Raw genomic sequence first — 19,665 nt, forward strand, 5'->3', positions numbered from 1 at the left:
GTTGTTCTAAGCAGATAAACAGCAATTCAACCAATGTGAGCTACATATTTTATCATTAAGGTTGCAATATAAGCCCATGTCCTGTACAAAAAATCTCCTGCATAAAACTGCTCATAGAACACACTAGTTTTTAAAAACAAGGCTATGCTGTACAAATAAATATAAACCTAGAACTAAGAAAACTATCTGATGCTGAAACACTGAACTTCGAAGAAAGAAAAATCTTCGCAATGCATCAAAGCCTCACATATCTGACTTTCACCCTCTCCGCATGGATCAGCGGAATACCCTTTTTTGATGTGAATGAGATTTTTTTTCTTTTTTTAAAACTTTAATTGCCCTACATTTGTCAGCAGCACAGGTTTGGCGGTCTTAAAGAATCTGGAAGTGTCACTTTTCAGTAGGAATAAACAGAATGTTTTCTTTAATGGGAAGTCACTGCAGGGAAGAAAAAGACAGTTTTTGCTCTATCCCCACCTTATGGCTAGAAAAAGAATTTTCCTATCACAGCATACATATTTCTGATTTTTTTCCTTTACTTTATCACTATAGACAAAGAATATGTCCTATTTGTATCTATTTGTATTATGCAACTTAAGGTATTTTTTTTTTTAGCAATCATGCACTCCCCCACATACAAGCACAATGAAACTCCAAAGCATAAGTGTCCTCTCCACCACCTGTATTGATTTTCTGAATCAAAACAGCAGACTTAATAATCCAACATAACTTTAGATTCAGATAGGACAGTAATTACTTGGGCCCTAACCCACAACGTCATACAGGTTGATATATTCCTGTTGACTCCATTAGGAGTTAAACAGCTAGATCTCTCCATGGATCTACCTTCACTGATATACCATTCTTAATATTCACATTTTTAAAAAATACTTTTAAATCTAGGAATCAGGTGATTTATACCACTCAGAAAATATTAAACTTACACATCCTACAAATAAAAGGGTGCATGAATCTGGTTTTAAAGTTTTCACAACTATCTTCTCTCTTCACTTGCAAGAAAAATGATGTGACCATGAGAGCTAGAATAGTCCATACTCCTCATAAGACTTACTTAAGTTGGCAAATAGCAGATCCTCTTTATTCCGTCACTCCATACATGAGATGAAACAAAAATATCAGCAGCACCACCCCACAAGGGAAAACACTCTCTTCCCTCATAGCCACCTGCTTATCAATAAACATTTTTCTTCTTCTGTGCCTTAAGCACTTACGATGCCACTCGCTGGCCCAGGGACTAACACTAGCTACATGAAAAGCTGAAAACCAACACGAGGGCCACCACAAATACTTTTGCCAAATTCTTCTTTCTTACTTTCTTACTTTTCCCTTGTTCATTAATGGTCATAGTGAAAGGGTGCAGTAGGACATGAAACAGAAACATACTGAGAAAGCTGCAAAGAGAAGAAAGAATGGAAAAACTGAATAACGTCTTACTGTGCCTTTAAATTTTTATGTTTTCTATCCTGTTTTCTGAGGAAATGAAGAGTCATAACTGTATTGTCAGAGCACCCCCCTTCCCAAAATCTCTTGAATCTTACCTTTAAAACCAGAGGAAATTCAATAGTGAGTCAATAGCCTCAGTGGTTTCTAAACACTGAATTTCTCAAGGTTTCATGGAAACAGAAGCGTAGAAGAGACAATGCATCTGCATGACTCTTCCCTCAATAATCCTTGCCTTTTTTCTACTAATGACAGAGAATCAACACAGGAATTTAAATAAGAGAACCCAAGCTCATTAGGACTTCCACCACAGATCTAGTTTAAAAAGACATTTTCTAGAAATATGTGCTTTGATGTTTTGTCATTAAATAGAGATTCAATAATGGAAAAGAATTACTAATATATTCTCCAAAGTTGTATTAATTGGAAGTGTTCATGATTACATTGCTGTAAGGCATTACGATTTTTAAAATCTAGTAAGGAGTACCGAGTAGAAGAGACCCTATGTATATACACGAAGGAGTACAGAAGAGCTGCCAAATATGAATACAATTAACCTTGTAGTGAACGTTCAAGAAGATACTAGAAAAAAATAAGAGCATTGTATACTTCTGAATGCTTAACCACACTACATCAACCACATTAAACTTTAAATAAATGCTTACTGAAAATTAAGAGACCTGTCAAGTTATTCAGGTCTTCTCAATACCTGCCTGCTTCAGCTAGTATGAAACATTCACAAAGTAGTCGCAATCTAGCAACAGAATACATTCTGATTCAAACGTCTCAGGCCTGAAGAAAAAAAACCCTCTCCAATTAAAAAAAAAGGCACTTTCTTAACTATGAACACAAGCCGAAAACACTGTGGAAGATATTATAACAGTGCACTGGTGGCTGGTTTTAACCCTTCCTTGCCTTCTTTCCCTTCCCCAACGGTAGCTGATTATCCATCTACTACATAAGAATGAGAACACTCTGCTAAACTCACAGTCGATCTTGCTCCTAGGCAAATAAAAAATAAGAAGTTTAAGTGGACATCAAAACAAGTTCCAAAAGCTACAGCACTCAAACAACTGTATGATCAGGAAAGGTATGTGGTTTTACAAGACTGTAAGAAAATATTTCAGGGAAAAATTAAGAGAAAACATTTCTAACAAAGGAAAATCTAGTATTGTAATAAAACTGTTAAATCGCAGACAGTAATTAAATACCTAGCCAGATCTCCCTTATTCCCGAGAAGGTACTTCAAATTATTAAGTCCAAATATCCTCTACACATGTATGTTCTCATTTTTCTTTGTGGATTCCAATGGAATAAGAGAAGAAAATGCAGAGTAAGGAATCTAGTCAACCTTACAAGAAGCAGACTAAACTAAGCCCCTGAGTTAAGCAAGCAGAAGAGTCATCCTTTCTTTCTGCATACTGTAAAAGAATGACTTTTCACAAGTTGTACAGGCTTTTAAAAGTATGTGGACAGTTTCCTTAGACTACAAAAATATAAAATGCAATTCTTTTTTACTGAGTTTCTATAATACACTCAGTAACTTGTTAAACAGAATTAGACTACTCAATATAAAATGTTTCTTAAAATTCTTTATTTTAAGAATAGCTCACTGTGCATAAGAATCAGATACCTCATATTCCACAAAACTGTATTACCAGCTCAAAATGTGAGTTTCAACTATATCTTTATTAAAAGATTTATTAAGAAAAGCGTTCAGCAGCTGTTTTAAAGTATCAGATTAGGAACAGATATGATCTTAATTTAAGAAGATATTTTTACATAATGTACATTTCCAGACTTCTGACAAGTTAGGATGACACTCATCGAAAGGGAGGAGGAAGTAGCTTGGCACTCATGCCAACTGATCTTCACTATTTGTACAGGATCTAACTTCAAAAACATCAGCTGTGCCAGATCTTTTATTATCCATAACATGCATCTGTCCACACCAACTGCATCAGAGACCACCAACTTGTCTCATATACCACATCAAACAAAAGACCAGCTTAACAGTTGAGTGCTATTTAGAATACAAAGTATGTATTCTTTCCCCAGAACACAGACGTTTCAGCCTATTTTTCAAAGTTATTTAGAAAATATTAAGACATTTATAAATAAATCGAAGCCAAGGCATTCAATACACTAGTTTCTACAGTGATTGTTTTGAAAGCCAAAATTTTGTTTAACTAGTAAATCTACTTTCAATGGCTTGATCTATAATGGATTTAGTGGAACCTGCATTTTTATTGCTGTTCTCCTTTAAAAGTTTCACACTTCTAATAATAAATGTCACATTGTACCTGAAAAGTGACTATGGTATAGGCATCCCTCTGTTATTATGGAAGAAATAAGGTACGCTGGAAGTCTTCAAGGCAAGTGACACACATTTTAATAGTATGCATGAAGTGTATGAAAATATACATTGTAAGATTTTAAAATTAGTTTTTTTAAAGAAACAGCAAAATAGTCATGAGATAGACATCAATAAATACTTCCACGCGTGCAAAAGCTGGCTCGCAGGATCTCACATTAGTAAGAAAACACAGAAAAACATGCTTTGAAATTCCAGTGGTCTGTTTTCTAGCCTCTGCTTTTCTTTAAAATAACCTGCAAAAAGAAAAAAGTATATTTATAACTGCTTTTATTACTACAATCCGGGCTGCAGTAAGAAATCCAGAATGCTAGGCTGATCAGACCAAAGCTTCACCTAGCCAAACAATCCGCTTCCAGGAGTATAGCCACCAAGGGTAAAAGACTAGGGAAAAGGTTAGAAACAAAGCACATAGAAAAATGCAGTATCAGAAAGTTTGTTGGGTTTTGTTTGTTGGGGTTTTTTTTGTTTTGTTTTTTTTGTTTTTTAATAGGAACATTCATAATCAAGAACTCTGTAAAAGAAAAGGCTTATTTTAAAAATGAAATGCTGAGAAATACCAATAACACTTCCAAGCTCTCAGCATATTCCTTGAAGCTCTTACCCTGTTAGGCCTAGACAAAAAGAAAAAAATAAGGTTTGCGATCATATGGCTACTACGCTCACTTTTTGTTTGTAATGCCTTATTTCTTTCTATATCAAGAGCGCCCAGACCCTTGGAAGGACATTTTTTGGTTTGGAGTTTAAGTTGAAAAATGAACTTCAAAGCCCAAGTGGGACCATTTAAGTGTTAACATTATTAAAATACAGGCAATTTTTCCTTTCTTCTCATCTTAAAAAAAAAAATTAATAATAAATGGAGCACAAAAATGTTCAAATAATGTTAAGATTGCAGTTAAAAAGAAATCACAAATGCAATTCCAACTGTAACATTCACTTGGCTACCCTACACATCCTGTATATATTTCTGTTACTATAGTAATACAAAGTATCAAACTAAACACTTCACCAGAGGGGAAAAAAAAAAAAAAAAAAAAAAAAAAGATAAACAGAATCCAGGGGACCCAAATATCAGATAACACTGTTTTGTTCTTCCAGTTTGCCCAGCAGTAAATAGGTGGTTGAACAGACAACAAATTAAAGACTGAGTTCCTAAAGCAGATACATCCTAGCGAGTGAAATGAGCTACGGAATACGAAGGATTTCAGTCATAATTTGGCACTACTCAAATCCCTTCTAGAGAAAGCTGCATAGTACCTTCCTCTTTCTCTTCTTTTGCATGTACACAAAACTTACCATGCTCTGTAATTCAAAGTGTTCCTCCTTCACAGATATTCATAGAGCAATTTTTTGTTATGCTTAACTACCCATATAACAACCCACAGTTTAATCCTCGCTTAGTCCTTCGCTTGCCGAACACATCACACGAAGTATCTCTTCAAGTACCATCCACACAATGCTGCAAGAAACCACTTCAAACATCTTTCAGACTAAGCAGGTAAGAACTGAAGGTGTAATGAATTTGAACCTCTTTGAACTATTTCTCACTTGTTCCATAAAGCTTCATCTATATTACTGGAGTTAAAACAGAATGTTTCCTTGATATAGTACCATCTGAACTCCAACTTTGGAATTTGCTCCTATTCCCTGGGCTTTCAGGATGCCTGCTGGTAGACTACTGTGTAGACTTACCCACATAATGAAACTATGAACTTAAACATGGAATAATCAAAAATAGGGCTATATTTATTAGGGCAAGGAGAGTTAATTTGATGTCTTGGTAATTGTGAACTATGCCAACAATGGATTAAAGAACATTAAGTCTCTGCAGGTTTTGGACTATAAATCCAAACACATAAACACTAACACAGAAAACTTTTGCATATGCTTTTGTAATACATTTTTACGTTAAACAAAAAAAAGAAAAATATTACAAATGCTTTATTACCTTTGCTGCAGCTATAGTGTGCTCAGGTTTAATTATTTTACTTCTGTTCTCAAAAGCCTTTGTCCTGGCTTCTTCTGCTAGCCGATGGAGAAACAGCAAGAAGCTCAAGTGTACCTTTAAAAGAGGGGAAAAAAAAAAATAAATTATCAAGAAGGGTTCAAACTGCGTAAGCATAGTTGGTTGGGTTTTTTTTAAAAAAAGGTCATTGTTTGAGACAGAGGATTCACATATTAGACTGCTTCCAAATTCCTGAAAGGTGTTCTCAGGAAAATGAAGTACCACTCAGTTCAAGTCCCAATAAATTCCCAAGACATTCCTTACTGCAAGACTCCGGTAAATAAAGTTTAGATTTGGTATACTTGAATAGTTGAAGTGCTCTAGAAATGATCATACAAACAACAACTGATCTAACAGAAGTCAAATCTGATTTTTATTAGTATTTTTATAACAAAATATAAATATCATAGAATAAGATGGCGCCTTTTTTGCTTACTAGTTAGTATAGTCAGTTTTCAGTCACTACAATGGCCAGACTTTTAACGAACAGCAAATTTATCCCTGCCTTATCAGCAAATGGACCACAGACAAGTTCAAGGACTTCTGCCCCTTTCCAGTGTAAAGAAGCACTAACATTAATTTCTCCAGAACAAAAAATTCTCCACTGTCAGGAGGCTCCATCCATTTTTTTCCCAGTTCATTGCTTACTTAACCTTTTTACATGAAAAGAACTGATAGGGCAGTATTCTGTTCAATACAGAATGCTACACTGCTAGTACAGAGGCAGCAAAAATTTCAGCAGGCAAGGAACTGCTCTAACGTGGACTAAGAACTGCCAGCCAAAAGCACCCCTGTGCAATAAGTGACATGTAATACAAATTTTTAGCATTATACAAACATTATGTGAACTGTTTTAACAGTCCAACCTGAAAACTGGTAATTGCACCTTTTGTAAATTAAACTTTCAAACAATATTAACTTTGATATGTGAAGTGTACAAAAATACATTTTCAATCAAGAGTGCATAAAAATAGTTCTGAAATATATGAAAACTGTATTTATATAAATTTATATACTTATTCTGCCATACCTCATCTGCAAAGCCTAGAAATATATAACAAGTAACAAGTTAGAGTTTATAGGAAATATTTTGGCAGTGGGTTTGCAGCACAAAGAATCTGTTAGAGGACAGGCATTTCACTGTCCATATGACAAGCAATTTAGGGTGGTTTTTTTTAATCTCCTGAATTAAATGAAGCCAGCATGCTATAGATAAATTTACATAATATTTGGCATCATTTGGGAGCATCTACAACACAAAAAGCAGATGTTCTCGCAGATTTATTTAGCAAAATATCAAAACTATTTTTAAACTACTCTTTAGTTACACAGAAATAATCTCCGTCAGAATCAAGCAGCGGCACTAAAATAGTGTTCAACATTAGAACGCTCACTATTAGACTTATCAACATGGAGGTTAGGTTTCTGGAAAAAACTTGGGGGAGAAAAGGGACATGGAACAAAAGCTTCCATACTTGCAAGTCCTCCTACTGAGAATCCTAAAGGCAAAAGTATTAATTTTAAAACTGCCTTTAGGAAACACGTCTTCTCTCAGAATCACTGTACCTTTATCTTGCTATTTTCAAAGCGAATCGCTGCATGTGGAGAAGTTTCCCCTGCTATAGATTTAAAAATAGTCACATAACTAAAATCAGAACGTTCCACAATAAAGCACACATGTTAATAAATATTCCAGATTATTCAAGGCAATTGAGAGAGGCTAATGAAAGGCAGAATGACTGAATAGCATGAACAGCAGTTACTGACAAGTACCTAAGCGATACTGTATTTGTTTAAAGACATTGCTTTACTATGTATTATTGTCCATCTACATAAAATTTAAAAAGTTTTGAACTACATGTGAAAACTACCTTACACAACAGAATGCTTATTTCCCATTAAAAAAAAAGATTGCAAAGTTTTAAAAATGTATGTAAAAACTCACAACACTGCTTGCACAGCAGCTCCCACACACCTGTTCAACAGAACTAACGAATAGCAGGGACAAGCACTGTAATTTTTTTTGCTGCCATAACTTTAGAACAATTCTTTAGACTGATATTTTGCCTTCAGTCATCATTCTGTGCTGGTAACCAAGAAAAAAGGTGTCATTCAGTGCAATACTTCAAGCTTTTCCTGCAATGTAAATATAAACCTGCCCTTACATAATAAAACAAGCAGCTGAGCTCTTGCTTTTCTTCTGTAATTTCAAGCAAGAGCAAAGTCTGCAGCTTTTTCTTCTCAGGCCGTTGAGGAGGGGGGAACAGCTGAACTTCAGTACTAAAATCTTTACCTCTTATTTTCAAAAAGGTAACTAACTGAGTTCTAATAGCATAGGGAAAACCTTAAAAGCTATTCCTATCTCTTCACTCAAAAATATTATCACACTCCTTTAAAAAATCAGCTTCTTGATAAATTTTGATGAAATTTGTTAGCTACGCTGTGCACAGAGAAAGATAACACTTAAGAAACAGGTTCTGACAAAGCTTCAAATTGCAAAGAGATTTGATTGAAAGAATCTGAAAACCGAAGAAGAAACATTCAAGTATTTAATAAAATTGTCTGAATTCTTATGTCTCTTAGACTTGTTAGTAACGATGACATAGATAACACTGATTTATTGAGGAAAAATAATCACTGAAGGCCAGGAAAAGGAAAACAATCAGGTTAAGTCATAAACTAGGTAGGAAGACCTCCTCATTAGACTGGTTAAGCACCACAGCAGATTCAAACACAGAGCATGGATCATTCAGGAATACAACCCAGAAACCAAACTAGTCGATTCTCTATTCCCCCACAGAAGACACAAGCACTTTACTCAAAATGTATATGGTTTTGTCATGTTAAGATAGCTACTGTATCAATTTCTAGAGTATGCCAACACTCTTACAAGGTTTGTAGGGAATAACAGAGACACTAAAAAAAACACTCCCAAAACTTACTACTTGTCTAACTACAGAACTAAACTTTCCCCTCACCCTTTTTTTTTATTTTTTTAAATAAAGCAAAACTGCAGCTGTGTTAGTTATTTATTCATAGAAATAAAGAGCTAAAGAGCTTTTAGCCACATGCTTATTTGAAGAATATATTGGGCAATCCCCACCCCCGGGCATTCCTGTTTAAAGGTAAAATAAAATAGCCAAGCCTCCTAACATAAAAGGCCATTTAATTTTACATCACCAGAAGAGATAATCCATGCTTCCACCACATTATTAAAATTCATTCTTATCTCATCCTTTGTGTTAGAATGAGTATTTGCATAGCTATATTTTAAGCTAGGTCAGATTGTTGTTGTTTGTTAGTTTCAGTCAATTCAATTCACTGATTGTCTTTGCAATCCACAGGATGCTGGTGCCAGGACAAAGAAGAGATGGGAACCAATGCCCAAGATCTGGATGGATGTCCCACTTACCCCTTTTCAGACAGCTACACTACCTTGAAGCCTAATTAACATGACCATGGAAACACAGACCAACTGTTACTAACGTCTACAAAAAATGTTATTAGTGATTATGTAAGTTTGATTGGTTGACAATAAATGACACTGAGTAAGCTTTGAGTAGGTGTGAGCACAAGCAGCAAGGGGCCAGGTCTTTAGTCCATAAAATACTCCAAAGATAGCGAAAGAAGTAGGAAAAGATCATATTTTTATTAGACCAATTAGAAAAATATGTACAGCTTACATTCAAATGTAAATCCCTTCATGTAATTAGCATATTCATTTCATTTATCTTTTTTTCAATTTTGTATATCTACATTTAGCCTCATATACCCAGACATCAACCTTCAAGATGCTGCAAGACAACTTTTATACACGTAAGAAATACAGACTTACAATTCAAGTCAGGTACCATACTAGTATACAGCATGCATTAATGTTCTGAGAATCACACACATTTGTAAACAGAAGGGCATGACAGTTCAGCAAGTCAAGCCTATGAACACACTTCAAAGAATACTTTTTATGCACAGATACTTTTTTTTTTTTTCAACACAGCAGCTACCACAAGATCTCTTGAGGTCAGGTATTCTTGCTGTACTCAAGTAATTTCCTGGTGAGACAAACCCTTCCTGTGCCACAAATCCCTTATTGCAGGTCAGAAGAAATCCAAATTGGTTGACCTGTTGTCTGAAACTTGTTTTGATGTGGTTCTGTTACGTCTAAACCTTTATGACAGGTGTTTTAAAGCAATGAACAGGATCTCAACACCTTATTCTCATTAGATAACTAACAAGACTTGTCATTCCTTAGTTTTGGGCAGATTACTTAAATGGCCTTCTACAAAAGTAGGATCGATTATTCAAGATGACTTAATGGTTTAGCAACTCGTTGACCACAATTAAGTTGATTGATATCCGCACACCCGACCTGCCCTACATAAACAACAAACGTTACAGCCACGTAAACCAAATTCCCATTTCTCAGCCCGTTTACATAGAACTCTTTGAAGAGCAGCGTGTACATGTAATGACACAATATTTATGCATCAGCCTGTCCCTGAATCCCCAAATTCGGTCAGAAATCTACAATACAGCAGGCAGAAAGCTGCAGCCACTATTTACTAACGTTTTATTAGGCTAACCCGCCCTCCATCTCCCCACAAATTTTGCGCCCCTCTGCCCGTAGGTCACCGCAGAAACACCCTGAGCAGTAAGTAACGTGACATCCCATTACACACAGCAACTACAAAGCGCTCCAGCACGCACAATCCACCGGCCCGCGTCTTTCAAGCAATAAAATATTTCGAAACTAAGTGTCCCCACTTAGGGACACCCGTCTCTAAGCAGCTAACTGCCGCCCCCCCCCCCCCCGCCCCGCCCTGCGCTACCACCCCCAGGCTCCCCGGGAGAGCGCGGATGGAGCTGAAGGACTCGGCCGTCGGGCTCCCCACACGGCCGGAGCGGCCAGGGACCGCGGCCGGCCTCCGCCTGCCTCGCCGGTCAGGGGCCGGGGGCAGCGCCGAGGGGCGGAACGGCCCGCATCTCCAGGCCGCCCCCGCGGCGCCCGCCCCTCTCCTTCCTCACCAGCAGGTCGGTGTTAGCCGCCAGGCGTAACTGAGGCTTGTGCTTCTTGATGATTTTCCGCAAAGTCGAGCGGGGCGCCGTGCGCTTCATCCTTCCTCCTCCTCCTCCTCCTCCCGCCGCTGCCGCGAAGGGGCCCAACGGCTCCCGCCCGCCCGCCGCCGCCGTTCAAATCCGCCGCCCTGGCGCAGGCGCGCGCCCGCCGTGACGTACTTCCCAACGGCCGCCCCCGAGGAGGGCGGCGGTGGCGGGGCCCGGGACCGGGAGAGGGGCCCGCTGCCTGGTGCCTCCCTCCCTCCCTCCCTCCCTCCCTCCCTCCCGCCTGCGGCGTGCGAGCGGCGATAGAGCGGCTCCCTGGAAACCTCGGAAATCGTAGTAATCCGGGGAGACCCTCCTGCCCTCTCGGCGCACCCCGCAGTGGCCCGGCCGCTCGGGGAAGAGGCGCCGTCTCACCTGCGCTTGCGGCTCGGCGCCTCCGTGCCCGGCGCCCCAGCCCGCGGCGCTGCCGGGCCCCTGGGGCGCGCTCGGCCTGGCCCTCGTCCGGCCGCCGGTGAGGGGCGGGGGCTGTGGCGCCCGACTGCAGCGATCGCCGGGGCGAGGGCCGCGGTGCCGCGGCGGGGGCAGCGGGCGCGGGACGGGAGGAGCCCGCCGGGCGGGTGCCAGATGGACGCTGCGACAGCCGTTCCTTCGCGGTCCGCTGTGTGTCACACCGCTTCCCCCGTAAGCTCGCTGAGACTTGGGTTTAGCACTAGCTTTAGCAAGCTGATCAAGCCTCCGCCCAGGCCTTTTTTAATCAGGAAAGAAAATGGACGCGGCGGTTCCCCGAGTGCCTTTACCTGGTCTTCAAATCCGGCTGCTGCCAGGTGCAGAGGTTTCCCGAAACGGAGGGAACATGGCACCGGTGCAGTGCCACCTGAGCAAGCCCCAGGCCAAGACCTGTGGATTTAGAGTTGGCAGTCATCTCTTGAAGTGTAATAGGATTTATTTGCTGCAGAATCAGAGGGAGCTGTACAACACACTTTTTCTCTCCTTCGTTGCCTTGCATGACCTTGCTGGGAGATGTGACACCAAATGGGCTAGTCTGGGCCGACGGCAGGACCAGGAGCCTAATTAGCACCACAAAGCACACTAAAATGAGCCCAGAGTGACAGTTATGTTCTGCACATAAATCCGCATAAAATACTGCGTTAGTACAAGCATGGCACTGCCTTAATGGTACACAGAAACACGCTCGTTCTGAAATCGGCCACTACTTTGAAGTGTCATCCTTTCTCTAGCGTCTGTCCCTACACTTCTATTTTGGCTGAAGGATGCTGCTGACTGAAATACAGGTTTCCCCACAGAGGGGCCCCTCTAGCTTGGCATTCTCAGTGTATTTGGACTGTGTGTACTTAGTTGGAGAAGGGGTCAGGATTTCATACTGAGGTATGGGGTTTTTCGGCATATTTATTAGGGGTTTTGTTTTCTTTGGCGTACGGAATGTTTGCAAATTTAAATGTTAATAAGATAAATATATTGTCTTAACATACTCAAAATTATAAGCACCCAGATGTGAATCAGTTTTACTGAAGTATGTTCTTAAATTGGTATGATTTGGTATTTTAGTGCATTTTGCGATACACACAAAATGTAGTCCAAATAGAAGTATGATATCTGACAGCACAAGAGAATTTAAGATTTGCCAGTTCTTCATGCTCTGTCAGATATTTGAAAACCATGCTTTGTTCTTTCAGCTTTGACTGTCACTAGCCATTAATCATCAACAGTGATGCAGATCTTAAAATCAGAGTTTTAACATTTTTTCTGTGAAGGGATAAGCACACTAAAATATGGGGGGGCGGGTTCTGCAGTTTAATAATAATCAGTTAATAGTTCAGCAGCACTGCTGGAAGTAAACATTTGTTTTTTCAGTTACCTAGATGGCTATGACTCAGGAGCTACATAGGGTCACATAGTGTAATGCTTTTAATACACACATAGAAACTTGCATTGGGTTCAGCAATAATTCAGTGTGTCAAGAGATTCAGATCTACAGCTGGGATAAATCAGTAACACCACTGGACCTAACTTGAGCTGAGAATCAGGCCTTGCGATCTCAGACTCTGGGAAAATGGTATGGGCAAGCATTTTATAAACTGTGTAAGTTGCAAAAGTGCCTCCACTATAAGGTCTAAAACTTAAAATACATCATACAAATTTGAAACTGTGCAGCAATGTGCATAAAATGACAGATACTGTGACTCAAGACTAGTAACTATATATATTTAGTAGTGCACTTGCTAGATAGACAATGACTGAATCAAAATCTATCGTTAAATAAAAATTATTAGACTTTTGTTTGTTCTGATAGTTTTATATTTCTAGTAGACTATTCTTTGGGTTTAGCCACAGAAAATAATAATTGAAAGTGCTGTCTCAAATCTACTTATTTACCAGATTTCCTTTTCTCTGATGTTTGGAAAAATTTATGGCATCAGCTACTGCAAGCAATTGGTAACAGAGGTCCAATGTAAAAATGTTAAATTATAGGTTCTGATTTACTGAGCAAACATGAACTTCAATAGCTAAAATTTCGCATTGAATATATATGTTAATCTCTTTATCAGTAAATATTTCTGTAAATATGATTTTTTAATAGTTTAATACAGGAATATTGTAGAACAAGAAAAAATTACATCACTGTACATTATACATTACAATGGACAATTTTAACTAAACTAAATCACAATGTTTAAATTATTTGATTTATATTAGCACATGAATTAATGATTACATTACAGTGAATCATAGAAAACTGCAAATTCACATTGTTTCTGATTTTGAACATGACTTTTTTGTCTCTCTGATAGAATCCATAATGTTCTGTTATAGTGCTATTATGCAATGTCATTTAAATAGCTAAAAGAATAATGTGAAATGTATTTTAAATTAATTTTTGAAAAGTTGAAATTGTTAATTTTGTCATGCTCATGCAGCATTACAAAAAAGGCAGTTCTGTGCCTTATAGCCACATCTTCATGTTTCGTCTCTTCAAAAGCTGCAGTTTTCTGCATTTTCTATTTTCTGTTTTATATCTGCATTATCCATTTTCTACAAGCAGTTACCTTATTTTCAAATAGTGTTTCAAGAATTTTCCATTTTTCATGTTTTAACTTGCAGGTTTTAATCATGCATTAGTTCATTTTGTGAACTGGATGTGTTTTCGTGGCTTCAGCTGCAGCACAGCATCTTCCCAGTTTTCCAGCAATACTGAACTGTGTCTTGGAACTAAATAAATCATCTGGTACCGACGATAAGAGCTAGGAAAATTCTGCTATTAAAATGTCACCATCCAGCTCTAACTTCTTCAGGAAAACAAACCACCTTTGCAGTGATTTTGAATAAAAGCAACTTCATTGACATTATTTTGTCACTTTTATTATGTGGGTTTCTTGAAAACAGTTCCATACATTTTAGTTACTAAAAAGAGGCCAAGCTTGAGGCCATCACTGCTGAACTGCAAACCAGTAAACATTTTGTCCTCCGTTTCTGTAAGGAAAGAGATTAAATTAAAGACTATTTTGTCCACTCCTCTAATACACTGTAAATTAAAACAAGGCTAGTATTTGGAAATTAAGTTAAAAAGCAGTGTTTCCTTTCTGACCTGAAACTTTTATAAACCCCTCTTAATTTGTTGAATTGGGTCTCCCAGCTTGTCCTTTGTAACTATTAGTTTAATTGTTTTGTTTGTAGATTTTGACATTATCCTTAGTCAGACTCTTCATAAATTCTTCACCAATTCATAATTTTAGAGCCAACCTTCCGAAAAAAACATTGAAGAATTCCATTTCAAATGTGTGGTATCTTGAAATTAATAGATTTATAGATTTTATAGATTCTTACTAAGCCAGAGGTCCCTCAATTTTTTCTCTAGTGAGGTAGACTGTTAAATACTTTCTGGTGCTAATCCAGTTTCAGTGGTTGATGAAAGACATTGAAACTTATCCTGGATATGAATGTCAAAGCCTAAAATCTTTTGATGTTTTCTTCAGTGATGAAAAGATATCTTTAAAACAGAACATAACAATTCAGCAAAAGTAAACTCTTCTATAATATAGTTGATAGGCTTGATCATAGTGGTTGGAGTACATAGACTGACTCTCCTGTTACATCTGTATATTCTTTCTGTTTTATATAGGGTAATTCAGGTGTGGTTGAGTACTTTTGTAAAGAAATGGGAAAAGAGAGAATACAAAGGAGGAAATTGTATATTTCCCTCTCCTCCATGGAACTTAAGCAAATCTCTTGCTTGAAAAAGAAGGTGGAAATGGCAATTTTAACAAGAAACTTTCCTCCTGTGGCTGTTGCTATTAATATAATGGCAGTAATTTTATTGCAATAGTAAATACTAGAAGCTCAAAGATTTGTTTGGCATTCACCTTTTATTTTCATGAAGAAAAGAAGGAAGTCTGTAGGATCAATTGTTTTTAAAATTACATTTTTTATTTATTTATTTAGCTCTGTTTCTATCTGTTTTCAGGCCCAGTGTTGAACAGTGAAAAATAAGAAAGGCAAAACACCATAAACTGTATTTGAAATTCAGACTATTCACTGAATTTAGGGTTTACAATTTAAGATTCAGTCTTGGTTTTGTAAAAGAGAAAAGGCACATAAATCACAGCTCAGCAGTCACTTTTACCTTCAGAGGTATTCCTCATGCACTTGGCATGCCATCAACTAAAAGTGTGTCAGTTTCACTGCCTTTGAACTAATTTAATGCAGGATCAGGTTGATATATATGTCCAATACCTAATTATGTAACAGAAAATTGTTTATTTTTGGTGTTTCCAATGAAATCCATAAAGATGAAAAAATAACACCAAAAATAATTACTTCAGATCACTACTTCCTCTGCGTTCATGTAACTTTTCCCAGTACTTTTTTAGATTTTTACATTGTTTACATTTTGCTCTCGGATCTGATACACCCATTTCATGCCAGTCATATTTCTTCTCCCAAATTCCAGAAAGAACGGTGTTATCCTCTGCAGAGGTCATCTTTCCACGACTAGCTACAAGCCAGAAGGATCTTCTGGCACCTCTACTCTGATCAGCTAATCCAGACCTGCCAAAAGGACCACGTTCTCTGAGAAACTTCTACAAACCTACACGATATTCTGAAAAATACCTGTTGTCTGCCATCCGAAAAAATATGTTTTATGCAGATGTATTACAAACAGAGAAGAAAGGAGATCACAAAGCTTAATGACATTCCCTGGGATCTTCACTGAAAACTAGTCTGATTAGCATAAAATATTTAGTAGTAATGGGCATCAATGGAGAATTCAAGCAAAGATTAATAAAGAATACGTATTACCCAACTGCCAACTTTTTAATCACATTTATCAGGAAGAGTAGATCATAAGTGTTGGCCACAAGAAGGCCTGAGAGTAATGGTTTTTCTCCACTTTGTTTTTTGCATGAAGGGCAACACCACCTTTTAGCCCCCCCTAGAAGAGACATTAGCTTTCGCCTTCCACAAGGACCACATTTTTTCCCCATTGACTTCTACTTCAGTCAGAAATAAACCCTTAGAAGTCTGATATGCAACAGTGTGTCCCCTACCTCTTCACTGATTTCCTTCAGATTATGTCAACTCTGAAATGCCAAATGATGTGCTACAGAATGGCCTGCTTAGCTGTGCATCTTTCCACCAGTTTTCTGGCCGTGGCTGCAGAGGAAGATGGGTGATACCAATTTGAGGTGTCAACATCTGTAGCAAAAAAATTAGCCTCTTGCTGGTGTTCTGATTGTCAGTAATCCTCAGCTCTCCTAAAGTAGTTGAGGAAGCAGTCTTGAAGCTGCTGTAAATGAAAAACCCACTTCTTGCCTGGTACTGCCTGAATGCCCTGTGAATGTACTAAAACAAAGGGGCATATATGCATATTTGTTAACATTAATGCTAATTAGACAATGGATCACATATATATCTCAGATCAAAAACATAAATACAGTTTATTTGGGTTTTATTAATAAACAGCAGGTGATAACCAGCGGGATGCCTATCTGCCAGCTGATTTACCGTGATGCCCCTGATGATGGGTTACAGCAAACAGAATGCAAAGAGGACCAGTAAAGTGGCAGAGAGGTTGTGTTTCAGATGAGGTGAATTGATTGCTGGTTACTTAAATCTCACTTCATGTGACAGAAGCCAAGCCATAACAGTATTGTTATATGGGAACATGGCAGAAAAAAGAAGAATAGCAGCAAAAGTGGAGCAAGAATTCAAATACTGACTTTCAAGTGTGTGGAATACACCTATAATACAGTTGGAGTGGTCTTGAGTGCACAAAGTTGCCATGTATTCTGCCATCAAGAAGACAGAAAGGGCAAAATTAAGTAATTTCTATTCTTTATTTTACCATTATAGCCAGCAAGGAAGTTAAAAAAAATGATTCAGATAAAATATGAATAATTCAGAATAGGCTGTAGTTAGAATATATTTTTTCCATGCAGGTTTCCAGAAGTGAAGAAGGTTTCACAACTGCCAAAGGGAACATGCAAGCACCCGAGAATGAAGTAGTATAATTTATGCCAGTTTACCACAAATGGTTCCTCAGTGATCCACCTTTCTTTAGCAAGCAGACATAAAATTATTGGCCCTCAAAATTATTTTAAGAAATTAATGATCTAACACAAGCTGTCGAGATTGGGATGCATGGAGTTCAACTATACTTTTCTGGGGAAAAAAAGTGTTTGAAAATGTTAATGTCAGTTTGTATTAGTAAAGAATAAACACTCTGGAGAACAACAGAATTACTTTTTAGTTTCCATCATTACAGAAACAGTTGCATTCCTTTTGAGTGCACAGAAATCTTCCTGAATTGACTATGTCATGCTTTTTTCAAATTTGCAAACACCTTTTTAAAACAACAATAATAAGCAAAATGTAAAACCGTCTGAATATTCCAGATTGTATTGAGAATCAGTAGCTTTCTGAAGGTACCTAAAAGGAAAAGGTAAATTTTAAAAAATTGCTGCTGCTGTAGCATAGATGAACAAAAAATACTTCTTTGGAGAAAATCACGAAGTATAGGAATTACTAAATCCTTTTCCTTTCAGTTAGTTAACTGCAAATTTTATTCTTAGGAATGTAGGTGTGGGGTTTCTTTAATATCTTGCTATATAATGTGTAGAAAGGTGTCAGATATTAATTACCCATTGAGCTAAAATATCTCTTACTAGCTTAGAATCATTTTGCCTTCTGGGGACAATAACATTTGCAGTTTCAAATCTGAGTAAATGGAAGTGGTAGTTTACAGAGTGAAAGACAGTGTATGTACTTCTTTCAATGTAAAACAACACCAGTAAGTATTGCTTAAATAAATATAACTTTGACCACAATTTTGTAAATAAACAACTGCTGATACAATCTTTTGCCTTTCCTACAGAACAAACACACTTTCTTCAAACAGTGTTTGACAAAGAAAAATAGCGAGGGTGTAATGCTTCAGGTTAATAAAACTAAAAGATAGCAGCTGTAGCCGCAGCCTTGCATGGAAGCAAGACGCTGCTCTCTGCTGTAAGAAACTGCATTGGAGCCTTAACATAAGAATAACCATATTGTCTGTGGAGAAGAGAAGCCGTATCAAGTTTTCTTCATTGCCCCCAAACTGCTATTTAAGCCTATTGTTAAAACAGAAATGTACGTGGAAGCACAGTAGCTAGTAGAACTAGTTTAAGAAGTGGAGGTGCCACTCTGTGTTTCTAGACACAGGGAGGCTACCTGCCTGAGCTTGCATAGTGTAACTTGAGTACCACAAAGGTAAGAAAAAGGTATTATATGTTAAGCTGCAAGTCACCCCTCTTGCATCAGCACAAATGCAATTGTAAACTAACCCATAAAAACACAGAGTGAGTCATAACACAAATGCAAGATTTTTTGGTTAGTGCATACTATAACGTTAGCTGGCACACTTGGAAAACAAGTCTGCTCTGAGGTCACCTTTATCCCAGGTATTGCAGATAGGCAGTTTGTATTTAGACTACCTAGCCTGAGTATTAGCAAATGTTAGGCTTGGTGTTTCAGTGTACAGTGATGTTCTTCATAGTAGGTAAGGTTGCTGTGAAGTTTTTTAAGTACCTTTGCCTGGGTATGGGCTGTGGCTTCTTTATATCACCAGCGATGCACCAACATCCAGATGTACTATGGAACAGTTCCATTAGAGCAGGTCAATAGCCTCAAACATCTGCTTGTTACCATCCTCACTGATGGCACTTCATCCCTCTACAAACCAGCTACTAGTGCTGCCATTAAAGAAGGTAGAGGGAAACATAAAATTGCTGTTGAGAAGCAGCTCTTTGCCTAAAAAGGTGGCAGGTGTGTGCTTTTTGAGATTATTTTTTTTTTTTAAATGGTAGTACACTGATATTGAATGCTGCCCTGCCTTTCAGAGCAAAAAAAATATGCTTATGCTTGACATCAGGACTTTTTTCCCCAGCATGTTTTTCAAACTAGTCTTAAGATATTTGCTGTTTTGGAAGATGTGTTTGCATCTCTCTAGCATTCTTCCCACTTTTATCTGATGATGTAGTGATATCACTAGATCTACTTTCATGGGCAAAGTGTCCTGGAAAAGAGCCATCAGGAGAAAGATAAAAAAAATAATCGTGTACAAGAATATGGAAAGCAGGGCCTAGAGGCAGGTTTTTTTTGGGGTGGTGGGTGGATCTAGTATAAACGTCATTTGGTTGAAGGCCCACACTTACGGTATGCTCAGCTGTTCTGCAGTGCTACAAGTAAGCGAAACAGCTGTAAACCTAGC

The 19,665-nt window shown here is 38.0% G+C and overlaps 1 protein-coding gene and 1 long non-coding RNA gene across 3 annotated transcripts; one reads left to right on the plus strand and one right to left on the minus strand.

Annotated features, from left to right (window-relative positions):
• Positions 1 to 3,131: 3,131 nt before the first annotated feature.
• CENPW (centromere protein W) lies at positions 3,132 to 11,032 on the minus strand. Its single transcript, XM_040598801.1, has 3 exons — positions 10,866 to 11,032; positions 5,784 to 5,897; positions 3,132 to 4,071 (listed from the first exon to the last, which is right to left on the minus strand). Exons 1-3 carry the CDS (start codon positions 10,953 to 10,955, stop codon positions 4,045 to 4,047), a joined length of 231 nt encoding a protein of 76 aa, XP_040454735.1. The 5' UTR covers positions 10,956 to 11,032; the 3' UTR covers positions 3,132 to 4,044.
• Positions 11,033 to 11,174: 142 nt separating this feature from the next.
• LOC121090349 lies at positions 11,175 to 16,221 on the plus strand. Of its 2 annotated transcripts, none has more exons than XR_005828526.1 (2): positions 11,175 to 12,287; positions 15,868 to 16,221. It is a non-coding gene; the product is annotated as an uncharacterized LOC121090349 (long non-coding RNA). The 2 variants fall into 2 exon arrangements; XR_005828527.1 differs by lacking the exon at positions 15,868 to 16,221 and adding an exon at positions 14,022 to 14,263.
• The last annotated feature ends 3,444 nt before the right edge of the window (positions 16,222 to 19,665 follow it).

The sequence above is a fragment of the Falco naumanni genome, chromosome 6 (assembly GCF_017639655.2).
Source record: "Falco naumanni isolate bFalNau1 chromosome 6, bFalNau1.pat, whole genome shotgun sequence".
NCBI lineage: Eukaryota > Metazoa > Chordata > Aves > Falconiformes > Falconidae > Falco > Falco naumanni.